The sequence below is a fragment of the Acinonyx jubatus genome, chromosome E1 (assembly GCF_027475565.1).
Source record: "Acinonyx jubatus isolate Ajub_Pintada_27869175 chromosome E1, VMU_Ajub_asm_v1.0, whole genome shotgun sequence".
In the NCBI taxonomy this organism is placed as follows: Eukaryota; Metazoa; Chordata; class Mammalia; order Carnivora; family Felidae; genus Acinonyx; species Acinonyx jubatus.
Genome location: NC_069397.1, coordinates 11,596,468 through 11,612,642, shown reverse-complemented (window position 1 = coordinate 11,612,642; position 16,175 = coordinate 11,596,468). Strand labels below are relative to the sequence as shown.

At 50.0% G+C, this 16,175-nt stretch overlaps 1 protein-coding gene across 1 annotated transcript; it reads left to right on the top strand.

The window, feature by feature from the left end:
* The first annotated feature begins 1,008 nt into the window (after positions 1–1,008).
* On the top strand, positions 1,009–15,462 carry MED9 (mediator complex subunit 9). Its single transcript, XM_027047622.2, has 2 exons — positions 1,009–1,322; positions 13,504–15,462. Exons 1-2 carry the CDS (start codon positions 1,096–1,098, stop codon positions 13,718–13,720), a joined length of 444 nt encoding a protein of 147 aa, XP_026903423.1. The 5' UTR covers positions 1,009–1,095; the 3' UTR covers positions 13,721–15,462.
* Positions 15,463–16,175: the final 713 nt, after the last annotated feature.

Genomic DNA, 16,175 nt, shown 5'->3' with positions numbered 1-16,175 from the left:
TAGACTGAGGAAGGCTGGGGTTTTCCCAGCTCATGACCTCTCCCACCCCCTAGCTAAGCTTAGGATGGGTGTCCCATTGCCCAGAAATTTATTATACAGCTCCCATATCATACTTGTTTTGTGAAGTATAATTACAAAACCACCAGGGGTCCCCTCCCTTTGGCCTAGGATTCTAGAGGCAAACCAGACCTTTGGAAGTCAGCCATGGATCTGAAGTCAGAAAGCAGTTCTCTGCCACGACCTCGAACTAAAGATTTTACAGATAAAGAAACTGAGACCTAGGGGCTTAAGGAACTGGCCCACAGGTATGGAGAATACCTGACCACTGATTTTCCTCTAGGATATATTTACTCCCGGCATTAGCCAATCCCCTTCTGCCTTGTATCGAAGTCAGGACGGCCTTCCCCACCCCCTGCCCGCACATTTAACGTTGCATCCGTCATCTAGGAGATGCATATTAAATGTTAGATTATTAGTTCCTCCCCATGTAGCCACGCGGAGCTTTTAGAGACATACACGACCTGACCTGCTCGGTCAGGGTTTGCTGCCTCTCCCCCTGGAGGCACGCGCGTGGTGTAGGAGCTGTAGGTTCTTCATCGCTAGGTTGTTAACGCCCGTAGAGCCCAGTGCTTCACACACTTAACAGGTAGTGGGTAAGTTGTTTACTCTGCGTGTGGTTCCAGACGGTTCTTTGGGAGGCTTTCTGGAGGGCTGGCCACGTGGAGCCTTACGTATCTCAGTCTTCCTTTTTTAGCTACTTTTGGACTCTCCTCGTCATGGGACTAGGAATAAGATGTTATTTCTGAAATAAATCTATTTCTGACTACTTAATAATTTAGCTGCTCCGTTTTACAATCAAATCCAAGCCAACCCAGACCCGTCAAACGCCCCTTGCCTAATAACAGCAGCCCCACCCACCGCCCCATTGTCCCGCCCGCGCTGTCGCCCCGCCCACGCCCTAGTGCGCACGCGCACAATCCTCTTCCAAGTCCCTCTCCCCGCCCCGCGGGCTCCCTGGTGGTGACGTCTGGAATCCGCGACGCTTTGGGGGAGCTGACGGCCGGGGTCCTGCTGACCGGCGGCGTCCCGAGCGCCATGGCCTCTGCCGGGGTGGCCGCCGGCCGGCAGGCCGAGGATGCGTTACCGCCGCCGGCCGAGCCGCCGCTGCCCGAGACGAAGCCGCTGCCGCCTTCGCAGCCGCCGCCTCCGGTCGCCGCGCCTCAGCCACAGCAGTCGCCGGCGCCGAGGCCTCAGTCACCTGCCGGCGTGAAGGAGGAGGAGAATTACTCCTTTTTACCTTTGGTTCACAACATCATCAAATGGTAAGAGCCCAAGAGAGGACCAGCCACGACACGCCCCTCCCCCTCCCCGCTTCTCGTCACCTGTTTCAGAGCTTCAGAGGCCGAGGTGCTCTCGGGTACACCCCCATTTTACCGACGGGGAAACAGGCCCGGGGGAAGAGGCCTTTCCCAAGGCCACACCTAGTCGCACCGTGAGCTCAGCAAACGGTTGAGCCCCGAGAGCTGCCAGACCTCGTGACGGCCAGGCGCTATTCCTAAAAATGACGCCAGTGTAGGGACTGAATGCACAGGCTCTGCAGTCACTACTCAAGTTTGCATCCCAGCGATCTGGAGCAGGTCAGGCTTCTCTGAGCCTCCGCTTTGTCACCCGATGTGGGTCATCTTCCCTGTGTGGCACACTGCTAAGTGCTGTGGGGTGTACGCCGTAAAAAGGGCCAACTTTCCACCCCCACACTGCTCACCAGTCTGAACGGAAAAAAAGACATGAGTGGGAATGACCCATAATTCAAAGAGATTGGAGGGTCGATGATAGGAATCGTTAAAAGAAACACAGATACAAGTTGCCCTGGAGTGCGGTGTTCTTACAGAGTGCCAAAGACGGTGATGTATCATTCCGTTGGCCAGGCTTCAGGTCAGCCCGTTTTCAAACTGACCCTGTAAAGGGGGGAAAAAAAAAAAAGTACAACCAAAAGTCTTCTTGATCCCCATGTTTGCCTAAATTATTTTTGCCGTCATGTTACTAAATCCACATGGCACTAGGGGTCAGGGACACTAACAACTTATTCAGCCATTAAAAAACCAAAATAAGGTAAATTAAAACAGAGTTTTACTGTTACAGTAACATTCAGGTGAACATGAACGTGCTCTTGGATGTTTTGCTGAAATGGAATTGCTCCCCACGATATGAAAGTCCAGTGTGTCAACGGCCCAGCTTCTTTTGAGTTTAGCCAGACTAGATTCACTTGCTGTGGAATGACTTCATGCTTTTCCACCACTTTTCGAACAACTGCAAAGCCTTTGTTCTCACATTAGACCCTGCCTTCGTTTGGCTTCACTTGGCGTGAGCGTATTGTTGATAGGGTAAGGCAGACTCTGTTCTGTTCTCATTAGCCTGCGGTCCTCAAGTGGCACTTCCTGGCAGCAGTGACATATGGCAAAGAAACACAAATGCAGACGCCCAAATCCCAGGGCAGTTCTGGATTATAAATGGCTTATCCAAACTCACCCAAATATATTGGTTTTAAGAAAAATGAAAACACAAGATGTATACAGTCACAGAGACAGTTCCTGGGCCCCTGAGAGTATATTCTTGCACCCCAGTAGAGCAGCTGGGTTGGGCTGGCCTTAAACACGGAGCAGTAAGGTACACACTAGAAAGAACACGGGCTTTGAAGTCAGGTAGTCTGGGATTCAAATCCGCACACTGATGTTTGCTTGCTTTGTAATCTTTGTACGTGTGTAACCTTCCCAGGCCTTAGTTCATCTCTCTAATACCTGAATAATAAGAATGGACCTCAGGGCGCCTGAGTGGCATGGTCGGTTAATCCTCCCAACTTCGGCTCAGGTCATGATCTCCTGGTTCATGGGTTCAGGTCCCGCATTGGCCTCTGTGCTGACAGCTCAGAGCCTGGAGCCTGTTTCAGATTCTGTGTCTCCTTCTCTCTGACCCTCCCCTGTTCATGCTCTGTCTCTCCCTGTCTCAAAAATAAATAAAACGTTAAAGAAAAATTACAAAAAAATAAAAAATAAAAGGGGTGCCTACGCCTGGGTGGCTCAGTCGGTTAAGCATCTGACTTCAGCTCCGTTCATGATCTCCCAGTTTCTGGGTTCAAGCCCCATGTCAGGCTTTGTGCTGACAGCTCAGAGCCTGGAGCCTGCTTCGGATTCTGTGCCTCCCTCTCTCTCTGTCTCTTTCTCTCAAAAATAAATAAACATTTAAAAAATTAAGAAAAAAAAAAAAAGAATGGACTTCAAACAGTGGGTTCAGATTACAGTTTTATAGTATTCGAGCTAGGTGATCTTAGCTTCTCTGAGTCTCTTCTCTTGTGAAATGGGATAACATACTTAAATCATGAGATCGTTGTGAAGTATACTCAAGAGCAGTGTTCTTTGAAAGATGGTGAGCTGATCACATGTGTTTGTCTCTGTACCCTCTGAAAGGACAGTGAAGAGTGTTTAATGAAACCAAAAGAACAGGAGAGGAGGCAGTTATCACAAAATAGACGGCCAATGGCGCATCCGTCCATCAGCCCCAAGAAGCCTCCATAAGCAGCTGCCTTTGACCATGGCTTCCCCCCTGAATCTCAGGAGTTGGCAGTTCCAGGGCCCTCTTGGAAACAGAGGTGAAGTAGAACTATGAACAGGAGGATTACCTAAAGTCTGTTTAAGAGTCAGATCCCATAGTTCTCTTCCCCGCTCCAAGCAAACAGGTGACTACCCTTCTTCCATCTTGGCAGACAAAGCGTTACTCTCTCCCAAGATTTATTTTTAAGGATAAGCCAGAGCATCTCTGGACTGGGGAACACCAAGCACATGGCAGGAGTTGGAGGAAGGGAGCCAATCCTGAAAAGAGGGATTAAGAGAAAGTTCACAAACTGAATTCTGAGACCCAGCCCTAGCTTTCTTTCCTGACCTGGCTTCGAGACTCAGCCAAAGAGACAGAGATCCCTCCTCTGGAGTGTCTGATCAGCCCCAAAGAAAAGACATTGGGGGCTTCTCAAGAAACAACTTAGTTCATTTTAAGAAACTAAAAGAAGTATCACTCTTTTTTTTTTTTTTTTTTAAGTTTATTTATTTATTTTGAAAGAGATAAGGAGAATGAGCAGGGGACCCGACGTGGGGCTCGAACTCACGAACTGCGAGATCATGACCTGAGCTGATGTCGGATGCTTTACCGACTGAGCCACCCAGGTGCCCCAAGAAGTATCACTCTTACTAAGAGCTTGTACTGAGCCTTTTAGTGTTTTACTTTTTTAAAAAAATATTCTCCATTATTTATTCATACCCTGCTTTTTACTAGCAATATAAAATATTTATGTTTTCTATTCGCATTCAGCTTCCCCCTCCCCATCTGATGCAAGTCAAAATCAACACTTTATCATAGGATCATGCCTTTTTCTTCTTTCATTTAGTATAGTGAAAGCAGTGCACTGTGCACATAATCCAAATAGTATTTTACTCTTAACTTTATGACTGGGCAGCCAAGGTCACCAAGCATGTGAAGAAAAGCCCTAGCAAAAGATAGGACAAAACCGAAGAGCAAAAATCCACTCGGAGGAAAATGACTCAGGGAGAAGGAAAGATGCCTTCGCCGTGAAAAAAAAGCTAGGATGTGATGTTACAATACGTATTGGCGTGTATTTGGGTCTTTAGGCTAATGAGGAAAGGAGACAGACTGTGGTAGGGTCGGTGAAGGCAGAGGAGGCCTTGGGAAGCCTGGAGGAGTCGGAAGGCTTGTTGGGATGGATGCCAGTGGGGAGTCCTAAATTATGAAAGGGAGGAGGAAGAGCGGGGGCAAGGACGTGACGCAGCGGCCTCTTGGGGGTGGGACTGGGGCAGAAGCACGAGGCCAAGGGAGGGAAAACTGGAGGGCCGGGAAGAGCCAGCGCGCCCAGGACCACATGTCCCCCACCTGCACGGTCGTTCTGTCCTCTGGGGAATGGGGAGCTAGTGAGGACTTCCGGCCATGGAGTCAGATTAGTGCTCGAGATGGAGGTGGCTTCTCTGCCTGGAAGCCAGTGAGGACGCCGTCCTGGCAGGCCTGGCCGGAGGCGGTGAGGGCCAGGACCCTCTCGGTCATGCAGGCCCTGGATCTCTTCCTCCCCTGTAGCTTCCCCAGGGGCCCTTTTATTACGTGTTTACTCCTTGGCCAGGTGAGGAAGAAAGACGCTGCCGTGAGCTTAGGCCTTCTCTTCTCATAAAGAATTCAGAGTACTTACTGCACCCTCAGGTACACAGAAGTCACAGTTGCAAACTCAGAATCGTGTGAAGTGAAGTTCCCTCACCAGTCGTAACTTCTACTAATTGTGAGTATCCTGGCAGGAACTGTATATGCGTGTCTTTTAAAAAATTTCTGGAAACTGAGATCATACCGTACTGTGTTTGTTTTGCACTTGTTAGTCCGTTTTGGACACCTTTCCATTCTCACACACGAAGGCCTTCCCCAGTAAGGTGGCTGCACCACCAGTTACGTAGCCAGTGTTCTGTTCACGGACACTCGCGGGTTTTTCTGGTTATTGCCGTTGCCGACCACCCCGGGAAGCACCCTTGTATTTGAGAACGTTTATGAGGAGGCGAACCCTCAGCGGTGGAATTGCCGGAATGGAGGGAACAGGCGTTTTTCATTTTTCATTTTCACTCACAGACATCCTCTTAGCCATTTCTCCAAATCACAGTCCTGTAGACTGGACTCCTTCGATTAACCCAAAATGGCCCAGAAATCTACCATCCAGAGAGCTTTTTTTTTTTAAATTAACAGTTGTCGGGGCACCTGTGTGGCTCAGTCGGTTAAGCATCTGACTTCGGCTCAGGTCATGATTTTGCGGTTCATGAGTTCAAGCCCCACGTCGGGCTCTGTGCTGACAGCTCAGAGCCTGGAGCTTACTTTGGATTCTGCGGCTCCTTCCCTCTCTCTCTGCCCCTCTCCCATTCGGTCTCTCTCTCTCTCTCTCTCTCGAAACTAAATAAACGTTAAAACAAAAAAATTAAAAAAAAAAAAAAAACCCGCTACAGTTGTAGTGGCACCTAGGTGGCTCAGTCAGCTCTTGATTTCGGCTTAGGTCATGATCTCACGGTTCGCAAGTGAGGCCCCCGAGTCAGGCTCTGCGAGGACACCATGGAGCCTGCTTGGGATTTGCTCGCTCTCTCGCTCTCTCTCTCTCTCTCTCTCCCTCTCTTTGCCCCTCCCCCAGTCACGTGCGCACTTGCACACTCTCTTTCTCTCAAAACAAACTTAAAAAAAATACATAAAGATTACCGTTGTAAAAAAAATTAAAACTCTCAGTTGTAGATAGATTCAAAGAGCAACCCACAGATACAAAATGACAACTGGGCCTGTCCCTCCCCTCCTCCACCTCCCTCCCGGGTCCCCAAACTGTACCGCCCTCCATTTCATGACCATGCCGTCCTTTCTGTCAACAGTTCCCTCCCCAAGGACCCTCCGTGGTCTCCGGCTTTTTGCTGTTGCACTCAGAGCTGCACTGACCCTCTTTGTAAATGCCGTCTTGTAAACTCTTGAGAGTCTCTAGAGTAAATTTCTAGCACAGGGATATGTGAGTTTAAAATTTGGATCACAACTAGCAAATTCAGAAAGAATGTGCCAGTGTGCGCTTTACCAGCAGTGTATTTGTGTCTTTCCCCCCATATCCCTGCCCTCCCCATTCAGCTTTTTCACTGGGGCTGATCTGATAGGTCAGAGAGGATATGTCGTATTGATCCGTGTCTTGCATTATCACATAAGCATCTTTTCATATGCAACTTGTTATGTCATTTGTATTTTTTCCCCTGCAAACTGCCCACTTCCTATTAGGTCGTGCCTCTTTTAATGCGCCCTTTGTACAGCGGGGAAGGTATGCCTTTGTCTGTCAAGTGTATTGTAAATATTTTCCCCAAGTTGTTCCTCTTCTTTTGCCTTTGCTCCTGGTTTTCATTTGTTTGTTTTCGTCATTTGGAATCCTATCATTTTCTGTGGGCAGATTTCGTAAGCCTTACCTTTATGGCTTCTGAATTTTGGTCCTTACTAGAAAGGCCTTCCCACTCTGATAAAACGATAAATATTGATCCCCTTTTCCTAGGACTTTTACGGTTTCATTTTTTACTTTCAGTTCTGTGAAGCTTCTGGAATTTATTTTGATGGAAAGAAGGGGGCCCTGCTTTTTCATCTTCCCACTTCTCTGACTGAATATTCATTGTTTTCTCTGCTTGAGTCGCCGCCTTTTTCGTGCACTGAATCCCCATATGTGTTCTGTTCTACTTCTGGACATTCTGTTCTCCAGCACCAAACTGTTTTACTTCTTAAATCTTCATGGCACATTTAATGATCTCTCCAGGCTGCTCTTCCCTCTTTCCTTTCTTGGCAACATTTACCCATAGCACCTTGACCTTTCCTGGCCTGCTTCCTGTAGCTGGTCTGAGATGCTAGGAAATGCTGAAATGCTGAGATTTGGTTAGTGGGACATTTAGGCTGGAATCTGTCCCTTTACCTCCAAGTCTGTTGATAACACTCATGGTCCAGGTCTTCCAACCTCATTTTTGGATCTTACAGTCACTTCTTAAATTTTATTTTAATGTTTATTATTTATTTTTTGAGAGAGAGAGAGACAGAGCACGATCAGGGGAGGAGCAGACAGAGAGGGAGACACAGAATCCGAAGCAGGCTCCAGGCTCTGAGCCGCCAGCAAAGAGCCCGACGCGGGGCTCGAACTCACAAACTGTGAGACCATGAGCTGGACACTTAACCAGCTGAGCCTCCCAGGCGCCCCATGGATCTTATTTAGTTTCTTCTTAATTAGAACCTTAATTAGAAACTGCCTTTATCTCTCCTGTCTCTAATTCATCCTGTACATGTTATCAGTTTAATTTCTCTCTGCTCACCAGTCTCTAGGGCTTCCTTCTCTTCCCATACTGTCCTTCCCAGCTGGTATCACTCCATTCAGGGCTCTGTGCGGACCTTCTTCAGAGGCTTGCCTGGACCACGCAGCAGAGAGCCCAGAGCCCCAGAGCGAGTCGCTGTGATCCTAGTGCCTCTGTGTGCGTGGAGTCATCCAGCCCTGTGCACACCCCAGGCCCTCTGCAGCCGTGCGCTCCTGCCCTGTCTCTGCCCAGGGAAATGCCACATATGCTTATGGACCTGCTCAGAGGCCACCTCCCACACTGGAGGGCAGGCGCGGGGAGGGGGAGGGGTGGGGGGCACTCCTACTTCCTGTCTTCCTGGCTGGGATGCACCTCCCTGGCGCTGGAGAGAGGCTCCACAGACTTGGAGCCCTCCTGCTGTCTGCCCCGTGGTTGAGTGAATAATTAAAACTACACATTTGTGATAATTTTAAAGAATGAGGAAAGGGGAAAGAGAAATGTCAGTTTTATGCCGTTAAGAAATGTTAGCACTCCCAACTCTTTGAGACCTTTCCTGTCATGTATAGAAATCGCATTGTAGAAGTACCTGTAGAACAAAGGAGGAATAAAATGAGGCTCGTTGGACCAGGGAAAGTTCATTGCTTTTCCCCCTCAAACTTGCCAGATCTAATCTAAGTCTGGAACCAAGTGTCCCAGCCTAGGAATTCTGAATTGCAATTGTCAATACCTTGCCTTGATGGCTGTGGCTCACCTAGTACAAGTAGTCTATCAACGTGGGTACTTAAACAATTTTTCAAGTTGAATTTTTTAGTTCCTTAAAGTGTTCTAGGCTGCTGGGTAGGTAAAGGGGAACCATCTGTGACAGTGCAGAAGTAGTTTAAGTGACGAGAACAGAGCGTTGTCCTTTACCTCTCAAGCTGGGGCCATATCGCTGAAAACAAGTCCCTTTGTTGTCGAGGCAGGTCAGCAAGACCTCAGAGCCCAGGCGAGACCACTTTCGTGGATACGGGATGTTACTGAGCTGCTTCTTCCGATGCAAGGTCTATTTTCATCTGACCGGCCCTCCCTGCCAGCTGAGGCCTGTCCTCCAGTTGAGCAGGAAGCAGCCCTCACATCAGTGGAGAAGGCTGTGAAAGGACCCCACCGGCTCCATGGGGTTTGTCTGTGCTCATGTGCCTGGAGCCCTCTGTGCCCTTCATTTCTCCTTCAGGCAAATCCCAGTGAAAAGGGGGAGCACCCAGACAGGGAATATTTACAGCCTGTTTGGAAGAGTTATTTCTGGGCCAGCTTACAAGCCTGTTGCCTCCTCTGCCACTTCATCTCTGTTCATCCAGCATAATTTAGGGAGCACCTGCCTGGAACACAGGCTCCGCGAAGGCAGGCACACAGGTCAGCAGTGACCTGGTGCGGCAGGACAGGTGCCGCGGGGAGCACGGTGCCCACGGAGTCTGGGGACGAGTGGGAAGTTGGGCCTGGAAGGGCCACAGGCTGCTTGGAGCTGGCCCTGAGCGGCCCCTTCAAGTGCAGACTTGCCCGGCAGGTGTTGTCTTGGAATTTTTGAGCTCAGACTTGGATTCTGTAGAGGTGGGTGGGGCAGAGGGTTTCAGGAGGAGGGGACCCAGGTCTGGAAGGGTCTAGAAATTGGTGCCAGTGAGAGGAGGAGGCAGGGGTAAGGAGGAGGAGTGGGCAGGACTGGAGGCTGGGTGCACATCAAGCACATGGAATTGGGGCATGTGGACGCACGTGTGGGGCACAGCGTGCCAGCCCAGCGCCCTCCATCTGAAATGCGGCGTACCGAGGGGGCTGGGGGTCCACTTTGGACATTTGCAGGTGCCCCCAGACTCCAGGGAGAAAATGTGCAGGAACCGTTGGCACAAGGGTCCTGAAATTCAGGAAGGAGGGCATGCTGGGAGTTGTTGGCATCTGAAGAGGTCGAAGTGGATGAACACATTCTGGGCTATTCTGTAGAGCAGTGTTTTTTTTCCAAGTTTCTTTTAGCAGCAGAGCCTTTTGTTGCCTCTTCCTAAAGGGAACATTTTTCACATGTAATCCTGTGGGCAGATAAAAGCAAGGGTAGGAGGTTCAGAGCCCCTCTTGGGCGCTGGCAGAACTGAAGCAGGGAAAATACCAACGGCTGCTGGCTGTGTAACAGCGTCGTTGAGGGTGTGAGGGACAAGCGTCGTGTCCACGGTCACGGTACAGTGTTTTTGGAGGGCATTTTGGCAGTCTGCCAAAAATGGTAATGCACACAACCTTCAACCTAGAAATTCACTTCTGAGAAATCATCTTATCAAAATACGTGCACAAGTACTTATGGATATAGGTACAGAAGGTCCGTTGGCATTCTGATTGCAAGTGGTAAGTTACAAACATCCAAATTCCCATCAATAGCCAAATAATTTAGCTGCATAATTGTACATGTGGTAACATGGGAAGACATCCAAGGTGCAACTTAAGTGAAAAAAGCAAGAATGGTAACATTTTTGTCAAAGCAAGTAACAAAAAAGTCTGTATGTTTTGAAGCGGGTCCGGAGCAGTACGTATCCCATGTTAACAGAGGTTATCTCCGGAACATGGATTAGAGGGACCTTCCTTTTCTAAGCCTAGGAGTCTGTTTTTTTTTTAACTGGTTTTCCCTCAAGCACCTATTAAGTAAAAACAACAGCCTCCCCCTCCCCCGCCACCGGCACCACCACTGGTTTAGAAAGACTCCAGTCTCTGAAGCAGCGTGAAAGGAGGAGAGGGTGAGAAGGACTGGTCCCAGGGTGGGTCAGCTATAGGACAGTGGGGGCGTGACACTGGGGGGTCACAGACATTTTGAGGAGGAAGAAATGGGAAGGGGTCATGCTACCGCGTGGTCTCAAGTTTGGGAGGAGGTTGGCTTCAGTGACCGGCTGGGTTCCCTTTGCTTCTAAGTTACCAGTGGACACACTTGCCCAGCTGATGCCAGCTGGCGTCTTCAAGTCCCAAAGCACCCGTACTAAAACCTGAAGCTGCGCTGCGCTCAGCACCATTCTTCGGCCACCTTCCAAAGCCTGTGATGTTTGCCCCGAGGCTGGTGACACACATACAGAATGTCTGTGTGCACATGATGCCGAGTATCGCCCAGGGTGTGCTCAAAAGATGGAGAAGAAGTGGCCTGTCAATCAAGCCACAGCAGTAGTATTTTTGTCCACCTTTTCAAAACTCCTGCAAGCAGGACCAAAGCTCCCTAACCTGGCCCTTACTTGCACAATTTTCGTGCTTCTCGGCCTGGCCTAGTCTCCTTGTTTTTTTGTTTTTTGTTCCCCACCACCCCCACCCCCCCTTCTAAAGTTGGCTGATGACTAACATTGAACACAAAGGCAAGGCCCACTTGGAGCCTTCTGCCTTTATTCACTCAATATTTGGGCCTCTTTTCTTTTGGTGCGAGTATTTCACAGTCATCCTGGCCTAGCAGGTTCTCGCTTGGTTCGAGCCAGTTCCTGAATAGAGTGTTTTCCTCGCTCCAGGAGCTCTGGGTTATTTACCTTCACCAACTAGGGCAGGCTGAGAAGCTGGCAGCAGGGGCCTTTGCTGTAGGCTCCGTGCCCCCCTTTCCCCATAGCTTCCCTCCAGGCAAGCTTTTACGGGGCTCCTTTACCGAAAGTTCACCGGGTAAAGGATATGGACAACCCTTGAGATTCAGGGGTTTTCAGAAGCGAGCATCCTAAGCCTGGCCCACTTTTTCTTTCAGAATGAAATCTTCTTGGGGGGCCAGGTTATGTTTTGCTTCCAGACCTGAACTGTCATTGCTTCTGTGCAAATTCTCATTTTATGTATTTTCATTTGTTCGCTTTTACCGGGTCCTTTCAGACTCATGATGTCCATCAGTTTTCTTAAAACTGTATTTTTTTTTTTTTTTTTAAATTTCAAAACTCCCTTGGGACTTACATTCGTAACAATGTGTTAACACATATGCCACCCAAGTATAATGATTTCAGAGATCCAGATGGATTCCATGCAGAGTGGTAGATTTGAGCTGAGATCTAAAATGATTAAAATAAAAGATGCCCCCCCCCTTTGCTTCTTTCTAAATGATTTACAAGTCTCGTGAATACCAATTACTCCTCCCTAGAAACTGGGATAAGGTGTACCATTAACTGTATATTTTTTTTTTTATTTTTTTTAACGTTTTATTTATTTTTGAGACAGAGAGAGACACAGCATGAGCGGGGGAGGGGCAGAGAGAGAGGGAGACACAGAATCGGAAGCAGGCTCCAGGCTCTGAGCCATCAAGCCCAGAGCCCGACGCGGGGCTCGAACTCGCGTTAACTGTATATTTAAAGCGAGGGCATCAAATGACAAGAAATGTTTGGCTGGTTAACAGTCCCTAGAATGAGCGATTCTCTATCTCTTGCCTCTGAGGTAGAGCTATTGGGAAATAGCGAACAGGGCCCTCTCATTTGCTGGGTGTGAGCGTACCCAGTGGATCACCAGGGAAGATGGATATTCTGTCTGCGTAAGCAGAGACATGATGAATAATAAACATGAATTAGCACCATCTGGGTTGAAATTTCCCATCAGGGATGGACGCTTATTAAAAAAAATAAACGATCATTGACAGTTTTCTCCCTCCTACGCCTCAAAGGGTGACTTTTAGCACAGCTTACCGAGTTGGCTTTTAGTTTCAGTCCCAACTGTTTGTTTGCAAAAGCTCATCCACTCGCTCATTTTTAAAAAATGTACAGGAGCAACCGACAGGCTGTTTCTTTGATCTTAGGTGAAGGTTTTGTTCCTGTTGTTAATTTAGTAGTGACAAGGGGAGCCCGGATCTCTGGGCAGCTGACAATAGCTAGCTGGAAGATGAAGCGAATGATCCTGTCTTTAAAATGAGCTTGACCCGAAGGCAAGGAATTTACATGACTGGTAGGAGAAGCTTGGTACCTGCTGAAAAATTTCCAATAGCTTATAACTAATTTAAAATGTATGAATAGCTCCGTGGAAATGGGTGCTTATGTTAACAGGTTCAAGCATCAAAACATCAGCTAAAATTAGCTCTTGCTAGCTGATAAGGTTTCCTGATTGGCCTGGAAATGTCTCAAATTCGAAGAAATGTCGTATTTCCGCAAGTTTTGCTTGCCATTTCTCCCCGGTGTTGGTAATGATGTGTGCATTCATTCTTGCAACAAATGTTACATGAGTGCCTACAGCACCCGGGGGCTGGGGATACAGCTCTGAACAAGGCAGACACAGTCCCTGCCCTCGGAGCTAATGCAGTGTCAGCGTCTAATTTTGCGGGCGCGCCGAGAGGAGCTGCGATGGCAGTGCTAGGTGTGGGGGTGCCTTTAGTGAGCAGCTGTCACCAAAACGGTAAAAGAAAGCCGTGAGACAATGAATATTGTTTTGAAAGACTACAGGGTGGCTTCCTCCCTCCTCCCCCCCCCCCCGCCCCGAAATAGTTTGTTTCCTTTTACATTTGAGCCGGTTGTGAGCCCAGCACCTGGTCCCTGTCCTGTGGGGGGTGCACAGCCTAGTGAGGGGACATAGAAAACAAGGCATTCTAAAAGATGACGTAGGAAGACCGCGACTTCTGTGGGGTACAGGGGAAGGAAGCCAGGCGTTGCCACACTCTGAGCCATGAATGCTAACGACCTCCCTCTGCTCCCTGCAGTATGGACAAGGACAGCCCCGACATCCACCAGGACCTGAACGCCCTCAAAACCAAGTTCCAGGAGATGCGGAAGGTCATCAGCACCATGCCCGGCATCCACCTGAGTCCCGAGCAGCAGCAGCAGCAGCTGCACAGCCTCCGAGAGCAAGTCAGGACCAAGAACGAACTTCTGCAGAAGTACAAGAGCCTCTGCATGTTTGAGATCCCCAAGGAGTAGATGAGGCTGGCTTCCAGGAATGCCCGAGAACGAAGGGGGAGAGCACATGGCCTTACCGTGTTCCCCGCCACCACCCCCCCTCCGGAGCGTAGCTCTTTCGGACTCCAGCTGTGAACTCTGTAACGGAGAGGCGGGGGCTGGTGTGGCTGCTGCCGTAGCTGAACTTGGCATTGACTAGTGTGAGGAGCCAGCGTGCGAGCTTGGCTTTGTCGGGGCCTCCTTGTAGAGTATATATCCATATGTCTAGATGCATAATAACTCGAGTGCCTGCTGGTGGAAGGAAGACTGTTCCCGGAGGCTGGGGAGTGGGTAGAGGGTTCTGCCCCTGCCTCCGGGGAGGGGCCATCTGCCGTGTATTCGGGCTCCGCGGGCACATCTGTAGCGCGCAGTGGGGAAGGAGGCCGCTCCTCTTTGCTTCCTCCCTCCCTCTTCTCCCACCCCTGGGTATGCTCAGTGTGTACCAGGTACACGTTGTTCTGTTCACAGCAGTGTCATGAAACATTTGCATGGAATTCACTGGACAAATGGGGGCTACGCTCAGACGGCACGGGTTTAAAACGGTAAAAGAAAGCCGTGAGGCAGTGAATACTGTTTTCAAAGACTACAGGTGGTTTCCTCCCTCCTCCCGCCCCCCAGAATAGTTTGTTCCCTTTTATGTTTGAGCCGGTGAATGTAACTATGTCTTTGGGGGGGGCGTCAACCCAGAGCCCTGGGCAGCCCCCGTCTCCAGGTTCTCTGCCACCTACGTGTTCTTGTTACTTGTAGGTCTTGCTCCCTTTGTCTCCGTCCCCTTCAGTCGTTTCTTGCTCACGAAGGACCAGCCCACTTCAGACCCCACAGTGCTGCCCACGGGGCCGGAGGGTAGTGTTGTTTCTGCACAGGCTCACACAGGTTCCCAGGTGAGCGGGCCTTGCCTCCTCCAGCGTTTCAGACTCCCGTGGTCCTGGTTTAAAAACTCAGTTTCCCCTCTGGCCTGGTCACTGAAGAGTCAGCCACCAGCATTCGCTGCACCGCAGACAGAGGCGATCGTGATGTGCTCTTTGCTCAGAGAATTGCAGCTCTGAGTGACGGCTCTGGTCACCCCTCAGCCAGGTGTGAGGGTATGGTTCTGGATCGTTCTGAAGGTGCAGGGATAGCCTACACCCGGAAGGTCTACAGCCCAGTTCTGGTTCATAAATGTTGATGACACCCCTCATGTCTGCCAGATGGGACCCTTATTTCTGCGCTCTTCCCTTGACTGTCAAAGATGAGGGGAGAAGTAACTACGTACTGGTTAGACCTAGAAATGGGCACATAAGCTGTGCTGACCAAGTCAGGGGCTTAACAGATGCCTGCCAACTGACCTCTTTGGCAGGAATATTGGTTGAAGATGTTTTTAGCAGGGGCCCCATTTGTGTTGACCTGCGGACCTGTGAAGGGGGGTATCCGGTTTCAGTGGCCTCGGGCAGAAGAACAGGCTCTGAATCGAGGTGGGTAGTGGTCACCTCTTAGACCAGTTCCCCCTGGAGACGGTTATTTAACTGAATCAGTTATTTTCGCAAAATCTCAGAGCAGCGTATGGGCCAGTTTTAAGGCTCTGACCAAATACGAGGCACACGGAACTACAAGACCCCCGGGGCCTTTCTGCAAGGCTGAAACAGACCAGGGCTCTCCCTGGGGCAGAGACCGAGCCTTTCCTGTATTCCAGGGTTTTGACTTACGGCGTTTTTCAAGAGTATAATTAAAAGAACTTGTACTCTGCTCTCAGGACATCTTGGTTTCTGTACTGAGAAATTCATTACAGGACACCTGTCTTGGATAGTTGAGAGGGAAGATGTTCATTTTGCTTAGAGGAGAGAGAGAACAAACTGTGAGAACCTCCACCCTGCACCCCCTCCCCCTCGGCACGTACACGCCAAAACCAGCATAAAAACAGAATTACTTCCCTACGGAGCTGCGTCTGGCCCCGAGGACGGACGCAGCTGGCCTGGTGGGTCATCCCTCCCGCCTGGGACTGGCCCCTGGGCCCGGAGGGGAGTCCAGTCGTGGCAGGGAACAGCCCTGACCAGGGCAGGGCTGACACCGCTCCCTGGGACAGTACTGAATGCCCTTCCCAGGGCCGAGCACCTCTCGAGACCACCGATGGTTTGCATTACTGGGTGGCAGCACTTGTGCTAAGTACTCTGCAAACACCTCACTTACTCCTCATGGCAACCCCACGCAGAGGGTGTTCTCTGTAATTCGGGGGCGACGAATTTGGGGCTTGGCAGGTGTCCCTTGCCCCGAACTTGCAGGTACAAGTGGCAGGGAGAGCTGGGTCCCGAGTCGGGAACGGGTTCCCTCAACTGCCGAGGGGAGACCGGGAGGTGGAGAAAGCGCTGGCAGCAGTGTGCTTCCAGGGGCTGGAGGGGCGCGTGTGGCCAGGGGATCTTGAACTGTCTCCAGACAGCCACGTGGCAGGCCCCGGAGAGGAGTT

Excerpts from the sequence above, each read along its gene's own strand:
- MED9 (XM_027047622.2), top strand. The coding sequence starts at position 1,096 with ATGGCCTCTGCCGGGGTGGCCGCCGGCCGGCAGGCCGAGGATGCGTTA. Across the intron at positions 1,323-13,503 it reads GTTCACAACATCATCAAATG|TATGGACAAGGACAGCCCCG; the intron begins GTAAGAGCCCAA and ends TGCTCCCTGCAG.